The sequence below is a fragment of the Pleurodeles waltl genome, chromosome 4_1, assembly GCF_031143425.1.
Source record: "Pleurodeles waltl isolate 20211129_DDA chromosome 4_1, aPleWal1.hap1.20221129, whole genome shotgun sequence".
NCBI lineage: Eukaryota > Metazoa > Chordata > Amphibia > Caudata > Salamandridae > Pleurodeles > Pleurodeles waltl.
Genome location: NC_090442.1, coordinates 765,196,134 through 765,217,551, shown reverse-complemented (window position 1 = coordinate 765,217,551; position 21,418 = coordinate 765,196,134). Strand labels below are relative to the sequence as shown.

At 44.1% G+C, this 21,418-nt stretch overlaps 1 protein-coding gene across 1 annotated transcript in view; it reads right to left on the bottom strand.

Annotated features, from left to right (window-relative positions):
- The window catches only part of LOC138288127 (uncharacterized), a 139,590-nt gene that overhangs the window by 96,221 nt on the left and 21,951 nt on the right, over nucleotides 1-21,418 (bottom strand). The window contains exons 4-5 of the mRNA XM_069229386.1: nucleotides 6,023-6,183; nucleotides 4,889-4,987 (exon numbers count right to left, since the gene is read on the bottom strand). Of these exons, the coding sequence (XP_069085487.1) occupies nucleotides 4,889-4,987; nucleotides 6,023-6,183 (260 nt within the window). The remainder of the gene's footprint in view (nucleotides 1-4,888; nucleotides 4,988-6,022; nucleotides 6,184-21,418) is intronic.

Sequence of the window (21,418 nt, the reverse complement as noted above, 5' to 3'; positions counted from 1 at the left end):
GAGGTTGTTTCAAAGGTGCTGAATTGTTCCACCCAACTTCTGGCCTCATTGGGCTCTGTAAAAGAACATATGTGCACTGGTTGGCAATGGCTTTAGTTTCAATAGGAACAGTAGAGAATATTTAAATCCTACATCACTGTGTTTCTTCTTTGCTTGCAAGAAGGAGGATCAGTGTTGTGCCATAATGATATAATAAGTAAAAACCGTTGCTCTTTGCTGCGTTGATTTTCTACAAGTGTTTCATCCAAGCTACTTGTAAGATAGCACAATGAGCCCGAAATTTTTTAATCTTCACAATAAGTCAATTCAAGTGGAGCTTTTAGGGGCAGGGGGACATTATGACGGGACTCGGAGGGTTCGTTCCACTGTGAACCAGGGAGACATCTGCTGAATTCACATTTTGATGTGGTGAGTAACATTAGGGCATTCTGTTTTCACTCTCAACGCGCATATATTTCATCTGCAGTTCTCCGCATCCTCAGTTCTTAGTTTGAGAAATCTGATTGTCTCTGTGAGGTCAGAGACCTGCTTGCGCAGTGTAATTGGAGGTCATGTAACGTGTTTTCACTGCAAAAGAGTTTCGCTTGTCTTCCCAGGGTAGTCCAAGGTCCAGGACCGCATGGTAAATTTTCGTTCCCAATGTAGAATGTGTGTCCTCCATAGCTATTAGCATTTCGGCAAGTTTGTCCAATGCATAGATAGTGCCATCCCAAGATTGCCCCAACACCATCATCGCAATGAGTGATTTCATTTGACACTTAGGTCTTGAGCTTCAGGTTATTGGCTAGCATGGTCTTCCTTTACTCTAGGTTTCCCCAAGTGGAGTTTGGCAGATCTGTGTGACTTGATAGGCAAAATATCCCAGATCAAGGGGGTTTCAGTTCTGTATTCAGCCAGCAAAAGAGTTCAGGTGGCAACCTCCAACCTAACAAGGTTGGGTGCCCTAATTCCTGATATTTGTCATCCGTATGGCCACAAAACACCACTATCCTGTCTTGCAGCCTCAGTTACAGTGTTAGTAAACCAGAGGGATGTAGAGCAAGCACGAGCAGCTGGTGGGCACCTCCGCTAGTCCCCCACACCCTAATGTGTGAGAGCAAACCATGTTAAACAGACCACAAGAAATGTATGCTGGGACGGGAGGCACAACAGTGTTATGCTGTGTCCAAGGCTCATTAGGGAGAACAAGTTCCCACTCAACAATGTCCAGACTGACCCAGCAGTAGAGGTCATATAATATAGTTCAAATAGTACCCTCTTAGGAGGGAGCAGTCAAAAATATGTCAGGAGGGACAGATCAGTCTGCCACTGTCTCACTCCCCAGGGGTGCCAGGCCAACAACCTATGGGTTCAGCCGAGCCTTTTGCATATGCAAGCCTCTGGCTACCTGGTGTGTTGCTGGGAGTTAGCACCCCAGTGGGGCTGCCGTCTCAGGATTTTCTACAAGCGCCAATCCATCAAGAGTATCAGACAGAGACCAACAAGCATTACATGCCCTTGGGTGGGAGGCCAGTCCCGTGACCAGCAGGCTGGGCCATGCCCACTGATGAGGCAGACCGCCATCTGGCTTGTGCACTGGCTGGTGTCGAGTCACTGCTCTGCGCCGTGCCAGGGCTCCAAATTGGTGCCAACACATCCAGGAAGCAGGGCGTGGACCTGGAGGGGCCAACCAGACTCCGTGTGCCATATTTTCACAGATACAGCAGGCAAGGAGCAGTTTCAGCTCATATCCGCCATGTTGAGTGTTAGTTGTGCCCCCCCTCCACCAAACAACTTTACACCTTGTAAATTCAAGGAACTATCACTTACCTGCAAGGGCAGTACATTTTTCTACTTCAACACTATAATTTCATGGAGTCGCATGCGTCAATAGACAGGTTATAAAGTATTTTGCATCCAGGTATGGGCCCTTACCTAAGAGGTTCTTCAGAGTTGTAAGGTCCACATGAGTATCGGCACTGCAGCGAAGTAGTAATTGCAGAAGGTTTCCCTGTAGCAGCTGTACTAGCCTTGTAATTCCGGGCCTGTAATGTGCTTACCCAACAATACCGCTGCGTAGCTTTCTCTTTAAGCAGTGTACAATAAGAAATTAATGGGCAAACTGGCTTGTTGCTGCACTTGGCAGAAAAAAAAAAAAAAAAAAAAAATCGATGTTTAGACTTGTGTGCACAGGCTTCAGACATCTTTACGCCAATGGACTCTTCATTTTAATGTAACAATATGATTTTCAGATGTGAGGCTATCAAAGGGATGATCTATGCACTAGAATAAAATCGCCTATTTTGTTCTTGGCAGTTTGCAAGGAGGGACACTTTGGGAAATGCAATTTGTGTCTGCTGAAGCTCGATTCGGCTTATGCTTTCCAACTTTTCCTCTCATTCCGTTGGATTATAACAGATGCACAAAGTTTTAATGAACAGTGATCTTGGTGACTCCAAACTCATTCAGGAGGATTTAGTATGCGATCTCCAGCTCCTCCTAAATAGGATGCAGGTCAGGCTTTCGGTCTTTCCGTTGTTCTGTAGCATTGGGAGTGTGGAACTGTAGGTTTGGCTCCTAAGAGTCAGTGATCTGTTGGGGATGACCTCAATGATGAGGTCTGCAATGTAGAGGTGGACAACACAAGAAAAATCAAAGTGCATCTCTAGAAATGTAGTTAGCTGAGGTTCTGGTTTTTTTCTCATTCAGGTTTCTGATCAGCTTTCAAAGGCAGGTAAAACAAACAACAAACAAAACAGCTGGGTCTTATATCTAGCACAATTAATGTGAAAATATATATCAGATAAAAAACAAATCTGTTCAGCAGGACCATACTTTAGTCTGTTGAGAAGTATAGTATAAAATAATAATAATAGTAAAGTTATATTTCTACATAAATAAGATAAAATGGCAGCACACTCTTCAGAGTGTGTAATTTTGGGGGGGCACATTTGGAGAGGCCTGGTACACATTTCAAAGATGGCAAGGCCTTTGACGCTCCCCGCCCTGGGATGTCCATCCTGCCTGGGAGAGGAGGTCACACCTCTGTCCAGACAGGCTTTTGTTCTGAGCCCTCAAGAGCACTGGCTCTCACCTCAGGGGGCCAAAACTTTGTCTAAGGTGGCTATACTTGTTCTGACCAGTCAGTGTCAATGTTAGGAATTGATAGGTTTTGCAGGGGGAACCTCTAAGGTGCCCTTTGAGTGCACATATTAATATATCCATCGTTAGATTCAGTGAGGGTTTATTAATACAAGATGTTTACTATCAAGCATCCCTATCTTCAGTGAAGCCATCATGTAGCTGGAGAACTCGTAATGACCAGTGTCCAGCACATGCATTTAAAATGGCTTCACTGTCCACTGGCTATATCCGAGAATCGACAAAGACATAGCAGGGGCATTTCTGCTTATGCAGATATGCCCTCACTAGTAAATTAATGCACCCTTCCTTCAAGGCTGGAAGGCCTGCCAGAGGGGTGACGTACACATATTACATGCAATGCAGCGGGACAGGGCACACAGGCTGTGTGTCATGTTGTGCTTTCATTTTGGGTCTGCACCAAGAAATGCAGTCTGCAAAGGCAACACTGGGTGCACTTAAGTGAGAGGGACCTTGAGGATGCTGCAGCCCCCAGGGCCTTTCTTTAGTACCTCATGCTCTAGGTACCAGGGGTACCATTTATTAGGGACTTACAATTGCAACTAAAGGTCTGCCAATTGGGAAAAACAACTGTGCAGTTTTAGGGAAAGAGATCTGGCGCTGGGGGCCTGTATAGCAGGGACCCAATGCACTTTCAGTGGAAATTACACCAAAAGCCAGGCAGAAAAGTGGGGGAACCATGTCAAAAGAGGCACTTTCCTACAATTGTCTATAAAGAAAACCTTGATTAATAACTTCAGGGCAGTCCGAGTGTCATGAACACAAAGGCTCCAGGATACCCTCGCGGGTGATATGTGTATTTGTAAAGCGCAGTACCATAACAAAGGAAACTCCAATGAGTTCTTTGTAAAGACATTTATGAACTACAAAATGAAAGGCAACCCTGTTTTATAATCTCTAAGGCACTTGGAAAGCAGATTGTTTGCTCTAGACAAAGCTAACATTCTGGGTTCCACAGCCTAGACGGGGGAAGAACTAGGCACAGCAGGTAATAAGTGCAAACAACATCTGCTGAAAGAATCCATGAAAGCATCAAGAACTTGCAGAAGAATACCTTTCTTATAGACATCAGAAACATACATGACGTGAGAAATAGACATTGACAGCACTAGCAATTAGTAGGCCTAGGACCAAACAATTTCAAAAGGGCCAAGGGATAGGGGCTTTCAAGCCTGATTCAAGGCAGCACAGGGCCTTACCTGCATCAGCAGGCATCAATGGTGGCACCTCAGAATGTACTGACAGCTGGAGGGAAGTTATTAGAGCATTGGACTAAAGATCTGATTTCTCCATAGATGTTTGTAATTGTCTCAATTAAGAAGGTGGACTAGCCTTCACAGAGAGATCATGGTGGGGGTGAGATGATGCTGGAAGTGAAGGAGTAAACAACTGTGCACAGGTCACATGATTTTTGCCAAGAATCCAGGAAGTGAGGTGAGAAGAATTCTTAGCTACATGTAAATAGGACTTATAATACCTAGCTGGTTTGTGGTTTTTATATGTCATAACATAGGCCCAAAGAGATAAAATGCTTAATACAATTTTCAATTCTAGCACTGTTGCTGAGGACATGGAGACAGCTCAGAAAAAAGCATTATTTGTTCTGTGACGTAAATGCGCAAGCAATGCCTTTGAAATACAGGGAGGCTGACTCAAGAACCTGCTGAAAATATCTGGACCCGAAAATCACTTTACCAAGTTATACAAGGGTTTTAGCAATGAGGTATCAGTCCAGTCACCTTCTTACCTGAAGAATTTTTGGGAGACTTGACTTTGTAAACTGCTCCCTTCATGTTTTTCGCAGGAAGAGGAAATGGCTTTTCTAAATGATCCTCATCAGAGTCCACTAAAATGGAGAAAAGATGACAAACAAGAAGCAGATTAAATGGGCTCACCTTGGTTGTACGGCTAGGGTAATGTAGGAAAAAGGCAATGAATTTCAAAACATGCTGCACAGACACATCCTTTACCAGCTTTCTAGGTGGCATAAACCAAAATGAATTGCTGTTTCACCACAAATGAATGCCTTTCAGCTACACTGTGTTTCACTATACTGTTGCCAACATGGCCACCATTTCTTAGAAATTTAAGCACTTTTCGAAAATCAAGAACTACCATAAGGAAACACTTGCTACAAAAGGATCAAAAACCTCAATCATTTTTTTAATGCATATATCTGCAAGGCATCTGTCCTAACTTCTTTACAACATACTGTCATGCTACTTTTGAAAAGCTAAGAATGCCTGAATGTACAGGAGCATACTTCAGCAGTATTATGCCCATCCAAGTTTATTCTTCAATGAAGGAGCTCTTTGGGTTTATCCAGCGACAGGAAACAGTAGGCTGGTTGCATTAACCTGCTTTCAGCTCCATGTTTAAAAGTTGCCTACTGCACTGTGCATATTCAGAAACAAACTATACTTTAAAATCATAGAGGCCTTCCAGCTACAATAGGACTACAGGACATAAGTTGGTGGTCTGAGCAGATTACCACAACGAAAACCACACACTTCCATGGCAACTCCCTCAGGAGAGGTCAAGAACTCAAAAAACAAGTCCTGACAATGGCTTCAAGCTTCGCAAAGAACAAGTTCCTTACCTTTGGTAACAAATTATCTGGTAGAGACACATTCTATTTGCAGATTCCTTACCTTAGAATTTCCCCCCCTGAGTCAGACTGGATCCAGAGATTTTTCTTGTGCAGTACCCCTTCACACCGTTTGGTGGCATCGATAGGCTCCACGTCTGTCAACAGTAGCGTATGCACCAGATAGGACGTCGCCGATTCAGTCGGACGCCTGGGGGAAATTCTAAGGTAAGGAATCTGCAACTAGAATGCTCTACCAGATCAACCCAATAAGTTTTCTAATCAAATGCAAACCGTGCTGAGAGGTACTTTTCAAAGCCTGCTTGAAGTCTTCAAATGGAGGTATTTTATATTCTGATGTCACTCTTAAGGGGGATTTGGGAGTTGTCTGATGGACCGCTTCTTCAGACCGAGGTGAGGGCTTATTACGTGGTAGCTCGATCGCAATCTGTGACCTAGGGGGTGAAGAGACATTTAATCAGAATAAGACAGTTACACAAGAGTATACTATTTGTAAATTGTAATAAAAGATTCCTAGGCTTTCTGTTATAGAAAACCACTGAAGTGCTCTTAGCAGCCCTTGAGAGATTATTGGGAGAATGGTAATTATTGTTAGTTAACACTAGATAATGCAGTTTCTCTGATTTCTTTTGCTGAAAGTAGTGTAAGCGATTAATTTCAGACCAAAAGGTTACACACAAATCTGAGCAGTGAATGAGATCACAGGCTAGTACCAGGGTATAAGCATTTTTAAATATTGTGATGATGCACTTGTTGCACAAAACAGATATGATTACAAGAAGTAACAGTAGAAAAAAGAAAAAGCGAAGCCATACAAAGTAAAGTAAATTCACCCTTGTGTGAGAAATTGAATAAGCCACCACACAATAAACAAATTTGCTGGAATAGTCAGAAAACAAATCCTAATCTTGCATGATAGGTACACTAAATGTATTGCCCACAGAAACATTTTTTATAACCGTTTAACTTGACAGTGAAACAAAAACTAATACAGACTGAGATTGCTGTAGTATTCTGTATGGTGCTGGTCAGCTATTACCTTATCAAGAAGCAACTATGTCCAAAGTGTCAGAGTATGGTTAAAACGCAAAAAAGAAGAGCACCACGTTGACAAAGACATTACATCTTTTTAAAAAGTAAGATGGCTCACATTCACTTATGTCCAGGGCACAGGTGTGGCTCCTCGGTTAAGGCGGATGAGCGTTGCGCCACAGGATTTTGGGGAAAGGAAAAATGAAATCATAACGTTATGTTATTATCATTTTATTTTTCCTGGTAAAAGGAGCGGGGCTGGGCTGGAAGGAGGGGGCTGGAGGAGGGGTTTTGTGCACACATAGTGCACATGTATGTTTGGCCGGCCCTGATGGGATGGCCAAAAAGACATGTGCACTCGGCTGTGCTATACAGCAGGGTAGATAACATGCAAAGTGGAGATCATGCCCAGGATCCCATTCCTAGTCTGAGCAGCGAAGCAGACCACTCAGACCAATCACGACACTGCTGTTGCTGGTGACAGCAGCATCATGATTGGTTAGGAGCCTGGAAACAGGAAGAGGACGAGGACGGAGGGGAAACAAATGCATTGTTTTCGCCCCCTTTTCCCCTCACCCCCCTGCACAGCAACCCTGTCCCATTCTACCTCCGGCTAGGAAACACCTAGAAATCCTTTTCTTAAACTCTGTAATACTTATTAAAAGTCCAATTAACCAGTGAAGTTGTATTTGTAATAGCTATTCAGGAAACAGTTCTTTTGGAAAGTCACCTTATTCCCCTGCCTGAAGTCTCTGGAAGGGAATTTGCATTAGCCTCCAGTTACAGCCCTCTGAGTTTTTAACTCTGAATGAGATGTGAAAAATGCTCCAAAAGCAGAAGACAAAGGTTTAGGTAGAAGGAGGTGTTTCTCTTCCTCTGGCAAGATGGCCAATTGGTCAGTGCCCAGGAAATTCATTATCTTCAAAAAGGCCTCCTCTTTTACAGCAAGATGTCAGGTGACACCTTCACAAGCCCCCTTCTTTGTTCCCAAAGCCAGCAAGGATTCATTTATAGCGAGGTGGGGTTGCCTCTAGAAATGTGACCACAGAGGAGGGTTTTTCATTTCCCTGTCCATGCCTCTGGGTTGGGTACAAAGGCTCAGCACAAGGGGAGAAAGGGTTCACCATCTGGAATTTAAGCAGAGAAAGGTACTGTGGGGTTGTTTGCAGTAGGGCACAGAAGAAATGCTGCAAATATAGGTACTGGTACCATAACGACTCTGTGAAAACAATCTGGGATCACACAGCAGTTCTGTGAATTGTCTCAAAGTTCAGCTAAATGATTGATTCGTACTTGAGCACCAGCTAGCCAACACCTTTTTTATCTGTCAATTTATAGCCACGACTTCCTCTAAGCTGCAAGACATAACTAGCATACATAATGCAAGTACATTGAATTATGTACATATTAAATTCCAGCACCAAAGATATTACATTGGTCCAGTCACGACAGGTCTTGATATTCCCAAAGAGATCAGAGGGAAACAAGAATAATTTTTTTCTAGTGTAACCATAGATTCCTTTACACTTCTAAACAGTAACCATACTAACACTAACATCGTACAAAAGCATGATGCAGTCCAATAGTGTTTCAAGTAATCAGTAGGATTCCCCATAAGTATGTATATACAATAAAGGTAAAAAGAAGGACACCATTTATTGTGAGCATATTACATCTATGTAGCTAGGTGATTCATAGTCAGAGCCTGTCATACCCCCAATCAATTGTATGTCATTATGTATGTTCCAAGTTCCAACCTTAATACTCCATAGCACGACCTAAGGGTTGCACTCACGCTGTTGCAGAATTCATCAATGTTGTAGAGTTACCAAGTAATATATTAGTTGAATGTTACAGACAGTTCAACACTATCAGTACTGTACCTACCCAAACACATGCCCAGGGCTGTATCTATTTCATAATACCAAGTACCTGCACAGCTTATGAAAATGTATTCTCCCAATACCTAATGTTAAGAGAATGGCGCCAGTAATGTGGATATCATACACCACTGTGTCCTAAGACCAGGGGAGCATAACAATCGTGGGTTCTACAATTTCTAGATTAATATATGCTCATCGTATAATGACACACTGCACTAATAACTAATGTAGAACAAGTAGGATCAAAACCAACAAGGAAGGCAGCATTCATCAGTTACTGGTTACCTTTCAGTTCTATCCAAATAAGTCCCTTCTTACGGATTCTTGTGCTGAACTTCAATCTCGCAGCGTAGTCAATGGGCCTAAGTGTGGGCCACCACTGTAAGTAAACACAAGGATCACTAATTCAACCTGTCCCCAAAGGACAGATAGCTGAAATCACAGACAAATTTATTATAGCCTAAATCAGGCCTACCCTTAACTGTAACATCTGACTGTTGGTATCATCTGTTTCCAGTGTATGCTGGGGTCCTGCACGGGCGCTATCTTTAAATAAACTCACAAGAAAAGCTAGGTGCAAACTTCACTCCTGCCCAGCGTGTACGCAATCACTATTGTGGAGTGGAGTCACTCTCAGCTACAAACCCATTTTGTGTTATGGCATGTGGCAATTTGTCACTACAATTAAATGTTACATTACCTCAACACTATATCGACAAAATGGGTTCCTACATCCAACTCCACATGGGTCAGTTTTACAGACAGGGTGGCCTTTCCATGTTTCAGTCATCGCGCAGCTTAAAGCAGTGCACCGGCTGCAAACACGGAAAGTGTGCCCTATCAGGAGGAGTGCTCTGCCCTTAGGGCAGCCACGAACTCTTGCTGCCGCCAGGGCAGTGTATTAAAGAGAAACACAGATCAGCTGTTTAAAAGCTACTCTGTGTTTCTCTGGGCAGACAGAGAAACACACCTGTATTCCTAAAAGGTATTACTGATCCCTCTGCTGGCAGGTTCAGTGAGTGATTGCATCCACCTGCAAGGGGGATATATTGGGGGGGTCCATGGGATCCCCTTTCATCCCTTTAGAGAGCTGCAATTAGAAGGCCCATGTCAGTAGCCCAGGGGCAGAGGAAAAGCGATTCCCCCATTGGTATGGGGCTACGTCCCCATGCAAATGAGGGAATTCCTTCTAATGATAGCAGTGACGCTATATGTACGCCAGCTCTATCTGTATTACAGAAGGGGCAACACAAGCATTTGCGCCCCTTTCTGTAACATCAAAGTGGCCCGGAGGTGCAAACGCCCGTTGCGCCCCCAAGGCTCTTATGTAATACTGCCCCTGGTATCTAAAAACATGTCCTACGTGTCTTCGCTTGTTCCAGTGCATCATGACCTTCACAAAAGTGAAGAGATAGGGAAAATTAGGAGTGTTGTCCCGATCCAGGAGTAACACATGCTTCTGGTGTCAATCTATGAGCATAACCTACCAAAATATATCAAAGTTAGATTATTTTATTTATTTTCAATGTGTGCTTATGTAGGTAACGATAAACAATAAAGAGATATACAGACGGGCTTTAAATGATTATCATAAAAACTGTTGTATTTCCAGCGCCTCCTTTTATTCTGAAAAAATTATTATGACACAAAAACGCCCCAAAACCCTGTTCAAAGTGGTAGAAAGCCTATCAGATCCACACAGTATCTCCCCTTCTGTCTGAACCACAGTGTGATAAACTAGCGGGATTTTTTGTCAAAAAAGTTGCTACTACTCAGGTTTCCTTTTTCTCCAAACCTGACCCTAATTGTCATCAGGTACTAACAGAGTTAGCTAATGTTTGTGATTCACCTGGTAACTGGCAATCATGTTAGAGAGGATTCCAGTACCAGATTTGGTTCTCTGGACATTATTTCTCCAAATCTGGATCACCGCTAGACCATCTTCCTCCCTTGCTTTTTGGCAAGCTGGGGCCACAACTTCTAGAACTTTTAACTCAACATATAAATGCTTCACTTTTAGAAGGAGGTGTCCCCAAGGCGTGAAAATATGCAATGGTCATGCCTCTGCTGAAAAAGCAGAACCTAGCTCTTTCTAACCAGGCTAACTATATGCCAATTTTGCTCTTACCCATACTGGCCAAAATTCTGGAAAAGCACATAAATAAACAATGCAGTGTTCATTGATTCAAATGGTCTCCTCCACCCCTCTCAATTGGGTTTCAGAGCCAGCTACAGTACAGTCAGCTCTACTTGGCGTCACAGAACATCTAAGGCTCCAGCTAGGCAAAGGTAGCACCACTGCTTTGATTTTGCTAGACTTGAGTGCCGCCTTTGGTATGTTACATCATAATTCAGTGGTCCAATAAAAAGAAGAGACAGGTGTAAGTGATAAAGCCTTGACATGGCTTAGATTACTTCTGCAGGACCGATCCTTCCAAGTGAACACTAAACAGCATTGCTCAAAATTCCACCCATTATCTGGCTTACCTCAGGGTTCTACTCTTAGTCCAACCCTGTTTAATATCTATGTACGGCCTGATGCAGATATTGTGGAAAGATGCAGTCTCGCACTTTTTTCATAAGCTGATGACACCCACATTGTCGTCTCCCTGTCACCCCAGAAGAATCAGAGTGCTGGTGCATTAAATACCAGCCTGACAAAAGTGTCAGCTTGGATGAACAACAATTCCCTCAAACTGAATGGTGATAAGACCAAGATTTTGTTCGTGAGTAACCAGTCTCATCTCTGGGGGGTCCATCTGTGGCCTGAAGGTCTTGGTGCATTTCCAACTGCAGTGCCGGTTGTCAAGAATCTCGGTGGCTGGATGGATAATAACCTTTCAATGAACAACCAGATTACAAAGGTAGCGTCCACCTGCTTAGGAATCCTTAGATGGCTAAGAAAAATGTTCAGCTGCCTTCCTGTGTCAGTTTAAAGAATAGTGAGAGAGGCTTTGATCGACTCCAGATTGTACTATGGCAATATTCTTTATCTGGGTGTTCCTGAGACTTTGCTTAAGCGACTTTAGTTAGTCCAAAATGCTGCTGCTAGACTTCTTTTGCAGCACCCTAGATTAAGTCTACATCCAATCTTCTTCATGTTCTCCACTGGTTACCTTTTGAGAGGTGAATTCATTTTAAAGCACTATGTTACATGCATAAACTCTCATCTTATAAGCCAAACCATCCTCTGTGCTCCAGCAATTCCAATCTTTCTTCAGTTCCCAGAGTAAGGAAAGCCCGTCAAGAAGTCCAGGATTTCTACATGGACCCAAATTGTGCAACTCGATACCACCTTCTATGAGATCATTTCCTTTATGTCTTTCGTAAATGGTTAAAAACCTGGCTGTTCTTATTGAGTGCTCGGTGCTAGTGTGAGCGGAGGTACCTTGAAGGATCCTGCACCGGGGAACCCTTTCTGGGTAGCTATGCACTCTATAAAACTATAATAATAATAATATTAATAGGTTCAAATCATGTTATCTAATTATGCTATTAGAGTTTTGCTATAAGGGCTTTGGTGTGGCGACCTTCTCTTTGTTTGAGAACATTAAGGGCACCTGTATAACAAGTGTTTGGGACTCGATGTGTGGGATGTTGCATTAAAATATGCTCTGTAAACCCAGTTTTGCTGGTATTGTAACCCCCTGGAAACTTTTACCCTATTGGTTACAAAAGAGCCAGGAGTCACCCCTACAGTCAGCCTTCAATGCAGCATTCAGAGTACCCTTTTCAGAACTCTCCTGGATATGAAGAACAGAAGACTGGACATGCTTTCTGTTAACGGAGAGGAGTCCGGAAGCACTGGATTTGTTCCCACTTTTATCCAGGACAAAAATGGGAAACGAAAGGTCATAAGACTAAACTTCTCTTCATGCTACAGGGATACAACAATCTGCAAGAAGCCTTTCCTGGTAGTGGCTACTGGATCTGGACGGGACCCTCCAGTTGGCCTCTGCCCGACATCCCATGAGTCTCTAAATGCCGCTCTGACATCCTAGGGGATATAGAAATGCACTCCTGTGATGGATTAGGACTTCAAGTATTAGGTCAGGAGGTAAAAATGTTTGACTAGGATGAACCTGGTTGGTGTATCCGACCTGCGCTTTATTACGCTATTTCTACTTAAAACATTTAAAATTCATATCTCTGGTTCCCCTTATTGGAGTCTTGTAATTTTGGTGCCATTTTGTTTACTACATTTTACTCTACTTGTTCTTATTTGAGTTGGTATTTTATGGTGATGAATTTTAACGTTATTGCCAATTTAGTACTGAATAAATACTCTATACATTACCCCAAGTTAAGCCGGTCTGCTCTGTGCTATAGCTACCGAGGAGTTGAGCTGAGGTTAAAGTAGTGTCTCCGAGGGTTCAGCGTGGCGAGATAAGGGCTCTGATTATACCTTGAGGTGGGGAGTTATCCACACCAAATACCAATCTAATTTCTTACACATCCAAAAGGCTTGAATTTATCAGATGTTTTGGATTCCAAGCAGCGATATGTTAATTTGTTGTGTATTGGTATAGTCCTTCTTAGTTCCATACAGTATTGAATCATCAAAAGCAATTCCTGAATGTTACCATTGTTTGTACAAACATTACAAATCATTTGAGGGGGCGTGGCTTGGCGCCATGGCGGTAGCAGCTTCTTCTTGAGGCTCCCGTCTATCTCTCCTCACCCCCGGGGCTATAATACTCAATTCGGCTCCAGATTCCGCGCAGTTGGAGCAGAATGCGTGGTGCCCCCCCGGGCTACCGATGTTCGGCTTTGTCCCCCTGAAAACCACTAGTTTGGGCTCCGATACGAACGGGCTAGATGCGAGTCGGAAGAGAGCTCGAGGGGACAAGATGGCGGCTGCCAAGCACTCTGGGACCTGGGCGGCCGGGAGAGCACCCTTGGGCGTCACCTCAGCTGACTGAGAGAAACACGGAGGCCTAGATCGAGCGAAGAAAGAAACCGGCAGACAAGCAATGCTGGAGGAGGCGGCCCGGCACAGCGGAGACGTTATAAGAGGAGGTGAGGAGGCCTGGAGTCGAGAGGGGATCAAGGGCGCAACCATCCAACACAGTAGATCGTGATAAACCCACCGGGAGGAGATGGCCCGGGGTACTGCAATCCGGAGACCCGAATAGCGAGAAAGCAACCGAAGGTGAGAAGGGGCCTGACGTAACGAGGCTGAAACCCAGTGAGACCGCTAAAGAAGGGGTGGGAGATCGACCGGGCCAGCAATATGGGGAACCAGAGCAGAGGGTCGCCCCCCCAAACCGGAACACTGAAAGACGGGCGCTGGGAAGACACCGACCTACTGATACCCAAATCAGACCTTTCTAATAGATGAATCACCTAGCGATCGAATAAAGAAAGGAACAGTGGCGTAACTTAAAAATACAGCCCAGCTCCACGCTTGACCCCTAAGATCCGGCACGTTAATAAAAATAGCCATCAGCTCAAATCGGAAGGTCCAACAGATTGTTCACCAATCCAGCTTAATAATCTGTAATTAAGACATTTGGCTCAATAAAAGACAGGCCTCCACCCCCCCGGTGCTGGACCCAGGTGGGCCCATCCAGCAACTTTTGGAAAACAGGTAAACACAATCATCTGCTCTATGCTGCCGTTACACTATTAAGCGATCACCAGCAAAAGCGCTGCACACCGCCAGAGATGGGCAAACCAAATAGAAGGCGAGAAGCCGACAATACTAGGGACATAACAGGCAATGCTCCCCCAGAACAGGAGGTTGTGGGGAAATTTTACTCGTTGGAGGAAGGAGCCACAAAAGAGCCTACCCTGCAGGATGTAATACAGGCTATCACTGCCTCCAGAACCGCTCTTAAGATGACAATAGACTCTCTAGCGTCAGACTTCACAGTGCTCAGAAACGATCACCGGCGCCTAGCGGAAAGAGTGACCTCGGCAGAAAAACAGCTGGAAGAAATGGGACCCGAGCTTCAAGGCGCTTCCAAAGCATCAAGACAAATGGAGAAAAGAATAAAAGATTTGGAACGGAGGGCGGAAGATGCTGAAAACAGATCAAGAAGAAATAACATCAGAATCATGGGGCTACCGGAGAAAGTCGAAGGAACCAACATGGTTGACTTCCTTGAAAAATGGTTGAAAGAAAATATAGCGAATGAAGGACTATCCCAATTTTTTGCAGTGGAAAAAGCACAGAGTCCCGGCACGTCCTCCTCCGCCGGGCGCTCCTGCTAGACCGGTGGTGGCCAAACTATTGCACTATAAAGACAGGGACCATTTACTCACCCAAAGCAGGAAAAAGGGAGATTGCTTTTTGGACAACCAAGTGATTCGGATCTTCCCTGATTTCTCACGAGAGGTGTTAAAGCAGAGAGCTTCTTTCAGGGAGGCCAAACAGAGACTCAGAAATCTAGGGGTCCAATACGGAATGCTATTCCCGGCCAAACTCCGAATAATAACCACAACAGGCTCACAGTTTTTTAACTCGGCGGAGGAGGTTTGGAACTGGATGGACAAGCAACATCTCAACGAGAAACGAATTAACCCTGAAAAACACCAACTAAACCTTAAAGGAAAATCTAACAGCAGAAATGCATCAAGACGCACCAGTCCATCACCTCTGGAGATTCTAAACTACCGTCAAAAAGCAGTGGAAGCAGCTGCATCCCTCGACTGTTCTGAACAGAGTTCACCTAAGCAAACACATAGTGACGTAAACCAATCAGACTCAGAACATGAATCAGATTTGTCACTCACGCCTAACCAAAAGGGCCCAGATGTAACCCCAGGGACGTCAGACACCATAATTTGAAGTACATTCTTGAATTACAAACAGAGCTCCTGGGAGATATGATATATATCAACCTCAGGGACAACCAGGAGTACACCTACGGATTCTAAAATCAAATTAAGTGTCTGCAAGAAGAGACTAGCCCACTGACACCCGATAATCGAAATCCTGGAGCCACTGAATTTCAGTTTTTCTTCCACCCGGGGGCTGAGGAGAGGTCGCCCTGCTGAGCTTTGGTACTCTACCTGAAGCACCCCCCACGTTGTTGGACAGTTAACTTTTATTTCACACAAGTTTGGGCGAGAGAGGTTCGACTTTTGTCCTAGGGATGGGGAGTTATTATGTTGGGGAATTTTCTAGGGTTTAATATCGGTCCGAGAATCACCACAGAAATTGCAAAATGGAGCAGGGAGCAAGGAATCACCAGGGAAACCATCATAATACTAGGTTACCAGAAACCACCCCTCAATAGAACAACATAAACACTACTATGACTACACCAAAATCGTATAAGATCCTTACCTGGAACATCAGGGGTATGAACTCTTTAGTCAAGAGATATCTTCTTATCTACAGGGAAGGGGTATCCAATTAGCTATGTTGCAGGAAACTCACTTAACATCGAAAGAGGGCAAAGCCTTACAAAAAAGATGGAGAGGTCAGGCATTCTATACTACTTATTCAGCATACTCGAGGGGCACTCCGATCTGGATCCGAGCAGGGGTCCCATTTCAGCTGACAGATAGCAAAGTGGACCCAGAGGGGAGATTCGTAGCGATCAAAGGCAGACTGGAGGGGAAAGACCTAGCACTAATCAATGTATATGCCCCTAACACAGGACAGGGCGACTTCTTTACTCGACTATCCAACTCATTAGCGACATTCCTGCAAGCACTGGTAATAGTGGGTGGTGATTTTAACTGTGTAAGTGACATAAGTGCAGATAGATCACCTCCTCCCTACCACATTCTCCATTAGTGAAAATAGCTCAACAGTTCACCACATGGCAGGCAAATTGGGGCCTCATCGATACCTGGCGTAAACTACATCCTAATGCCAAAGACTACTCCTTTTTCTCTGCCCTTCACGAGCTCCATGTTAGATTAGACTCCTTCTTGTGCTCACCAGACATACACTCACTTGTATTAAACACAGAATACTTGTCTCGCACAATATCTGACCATAACCCCCAGTTGCTATCATTAGGATGGGGGTCCCCCATCCCATGTATACCCACATGGAGACTTAGACCCGAATTACTAGAAGATCCCCCCTTCCGAGATGATATCCACCAAGCCATAGAACATTATTTTGAAGAAAACAACAACACCACGACTAGCGGGCTGGTAGAATGGGATGCCTTTAAAGTAGTAATAAGATGGAGATGCATTGCTGAAACAGTAGGAATTCGTAGGACCTTATTAGGAGAGATTGAGAAGGCCGAGGATATACTAAGAGAAACAGAGAAAAATAGGCCTGGAAACCCTCATTTACAACCCCAAATACAGGAAAACAGATCAAAAGTAGCACACTGTGTCGAACGCCTCAGATGTTTTGACCATAAGCAGTATCTCGCAAGAGTGCATGGCGAAAGAGATAAAGCGATTAAACTGCTTGCCTGGGTAGTATCGCAGTCAGAAAAATCCCCCCCATAATGAACCTGACCGCAAGTGATGGGACCCAAATACACGACCCTAAACAGATTAACGCCCAGTTCTTGGATTTTTATGAATCACTATACCAAAAAAGATCCAACCTAAACAGGGACCTAACTGAGCAATATTTATTAACCATAAACTTAAAACCCTGGGAACCAACACCCAATGATGCACTAGAAGGAAATGTCACACCAGATGAAATCAAAAGGGCTGTGAAAGACCTGGCAAGGGGAAAAACACCTGGTACCGACGGCCTGCCCGCCGAATTTTACAAAACCTTTGCTGAGATACTCGCACCCCGCTTGGAAAAAATGTTTAAATGCGCCAAAGATCAGGGCCTGTTACCGAAAACTACTAGGGAAGCCATTAAAGTCCCGCTGCTCAAGCCCGGCAAAGACCCAATGGGGACGGGGGCATCCAGGCCCCTCTCCATGCTGAACCTTGATTATAAGATACTCAGCAAAATCTTGGCAACTAGACTCCTACCGCTGATGCCCTCTTTTATCCACCCAGACCAAGCGGGCTTCATCCCAGGTCGTAACACAGCAGGAAACATAAGCAGGCTCTTCGCAGTCATGAATGGAATAACCCCCTCGACTGAGTCTCCGGGCATATTGGCAGTAGACATCGAAAAAGCCTTTGATAGCCTAAGGTCATGGCCCAAATGGGAGTTGGCCCTGATTATATTGCATGGGTGAAACTGCTTTATACTAACCCTGCAGCAAGAATCCGTACCCGACGTATTATATCATCCAGATACGCAGTGGAACGCGGGACGAGACAGGGTTGCCCCCTCTCCCCCCTGTTGTTCGCACTAGCAATGGAACCTCTGGCTGCGGCAGCCAGGGCGGGACAGGGAGGACCTGGAATACTGATTGCAAATGTAAGACATTTCATAGCCTTATATGCAGACGACCTCCTGATATTTTTGGGAGACATGCAAAGAGATCTCCCTGTAGCTCAACTAATGCTGTCCAACTTCGAAAAACATTCAGGCCTAAAAGTAAACTGGGACAAAAAGGGTCTATTCCCCCTGGTGAAACATCATCAACCCCCACTGACTTTGGGAATGGTTAGATGGATACCGGATGGGCTTCCATACCTAGGAGTAAAAATAGACATTTCTGATGGAAATTTAGGCGGCGTATTCCGCTCCATAAAATCCTGCATGACATTCTGGCAAACACTCCCTCTTTCGGTGATGGGTCGCCTCACGATCCTTAAAATGATAGTACTACCAAGATTTTTTTAATACCATTTCGCAGCCCTTCCGATATTGGATTCCTAAGTCCTTCTTCAGGGATATGAATTCAACAGTAAGCTCATTTATATGGGGTAACGGCAGGAAAAGGGTGGCTCTAATAAAGCTCCAGAGACAGATGCCAAGTGGGGGCCTAGCAACACCTGACTTTGAGTCATATTACATTGCAGCTCAATTACAATGGCTGGCACTTTGGATCTCTAACAGCCTAGTGGCACAACCTAATGTAGAGCCCTCCTTGCCACAGAAAGCAAGACTGTTTGAAATATTGCTAGGCTCCACAAAAGAAGGAAAGCAGGACAGCCCAGAAGAGAAAATAATAGCTAAATGTTGGAAATCACACTTCGCAAAACTAAAACTAAAACTCCCTATTCAGCGGAACTTCCTCTCAGTGCACTGCAAGCAATAACTCGGAAAAGGGCTGAACTTGAGCTTAGAGACTGGCTGGAGGCCAGGGTTAATACTGAAGGCACATTATTCGAGAACAATAAGTTGAAATCGTTTGAGACCCTTCGAGCACAGTATGACATCCCAGCGAAACATTTTTTAACTTACGGGACCATAAAGGCTAGCATAGACAACCCCTGGCGAACAAAAAATTCTGAACCACCAGCGCAGGGTATGTGCACGTATCTGGCATCCTCAACTCCCAAGACTAGGGTTATTTCTACTCTATATGCATTGATTATAACAGATAATACAGCCCCCCTTCCATACCTGAAACAACAATAGGAAAAAACTTTTAACAGAGATATCTCTGAAACAGAATGGGAACGTACACTACAGAACTTACCTAAAGCATCGCGGAACGCCAGATTTAAACTGATCAATTTTTATGTCTTACATCAAGCCTACCTTACACCCACCTGTATTAACAAATACTTTAACAAAACCACAGAGGGTTGTCCTAGATGTAAGACAATAGATGCAGAATTCAACCACATATTTTGGGAATGCCAAACACTAACATCTTATTGGTCTGAGATTTGCCAAAAATTATCCCAGATACTAGGTAGGACTGTGTCATGCTCAGGTGACACCTGCCTCTTGCACACATTTACACATTCTACTAAGCATAAAGCCTCAGACAGATTCCTAGACTTAGCCCTAACCCTGGCGAAAAGAGAAATAGCCAGCAACTGGAAAAAATCCTGTGGGCCCTAAACTAACAAACTGGAAAAACGAACTACTTAAGTGGGCTACTGCCGAAGGTACTCTACTACAAAAAGAAGCCAGAACCGGGATCAGACCTCCTGAAGTATCAGATAACTGGGAACTAATAATGGATTCACTAAAAACCGAACTAACCATACAGCAATCCCCCAACACTCCGTAGCCACGCCCAAGTTGCCTATACAAATACACAAAAGCATTCAGCCCTCAAAAACAAAACGTAGCTCTCCCATGGTCAAAATCAGCTGACTCCTACACATGAAACTAACCCCAGAGACTCAGTTAAGTTAATTGAAAGTCTCCAACTCTCCTATTGCAGATGTGATATCATCAAATAAGTATTCGGAATGAGGGGTTAGGGTGGGAATAGGGAGGGGGGGGGGGGTAAGTTGGATTTCGATGATACCAAATAAATAATGTTTACTAAGAACAAATCTCTGCCAGTTTAAGGGCGCAAATAAATAAATCCAATGTGTTATACAGAAAGATGTGAAGAAGGAAGTACAATGTAAACTGTTTTGAATTGTTTATAAAATCAATAAAATCTGGTTTAAAAAAAAAAACATTACAAATCATTTGTTTCTCTATATAGAATATAGCAATTTAAGTAATATTAAAGTTATCAGAATGGTCAGGAATGTCAAATAGTTCCACATGTTACAATTAAACTGGATCCACAGAACAACATCAGTCTTGGAGCCTTAACAGGCTTTCAGCATACTCAATGAGAGGGAGAAAAGTATTACCTTTCAAGAAAAGGAGGGACCATGCGTCCCACAAAAACTTTGACATAAAGCTGGTGTGGTGGAGCCTTGCTACAGGAAAATGTACAAGATGCTGACAAAGATTTAGGGGGTTGTGGGTGGTATAAGTGACAAAGGTGCTGGAAGCTATCACATAACAGGGGCGAGGCCGGAAGCGTATCACAGTCTCAAGATTGCGCGGCAACTGATCCAGTGCGAGAGAGGCCAGAAAGTGTTTTGCACATCCGTGATGGCCTCGAAGGATATCAAGTCCAGCAGGCAGAAATTACCTGGATCCTGGAGTCGAAAGGGATTCCTTATGAGTATGTTAATATCTCCCAGGACAACAGCTTCCTTGAGGAAATGAGGACCAAAGCAGGGAACCCAAAAGCTGTCCCACCGCAAATCTTCAATGGAGACCAGTATTGTGGGGATTTCGAAATTTTCAAGGATGCCATTGAATGTGACACCATGACTGAGTTCCTGAAACTGAGCAAAGAGTGATTCGTGATCATCTCATTTTCATCTGACTGACTGCATTCCTACCGGGCCAGATTCCAGTATTGCGACTCTTGAGGTGTCGCCACATTCCGCTGGATATTTGATTATCTTCTTACCCTGCACCACGTATGTCACAATGTGGTGGAGCCAGATGTTGGTGTGCATTCCGTCTGCCTAAGCCTTACAGCCTCTGTAGCTTCCTTTGCTACCCCTTTTCCAAAAGGCTTATCTCATTCCATTGGAGGGACCTAGGAGGGCATATTATTCAGTTCAGTGTTGCTTTGCTGGACGAATGACCTTTATATACTAATGAGTGTTAATTACCATTTTCTTCCTCCCAGATTAAAAAAAAGAAAAACACCTGGCAAACCACTTTGACATTCCCATTTTTAGGAGCTGCTTAACTTGACAAACCCTTTGCTCTTGTGCAAGCCTGGAAAGTCCACACTGTACCAGTCTGCTCCTGTGGGTTAAACATCTTTCTCTGGCCAGTCTTGAGTTGCGTATGCCACAGGTATTGTAAATGCTGTAGAGTCTGCCCTCTCCATGAATCTGAGTATTACCCTCTTCCCCAGTATTCCATACTCTGCTGCTTTTGTAATCTGGACCAATAAACTTGTAATGATTCCTGCTAAAAGGGAAGTTG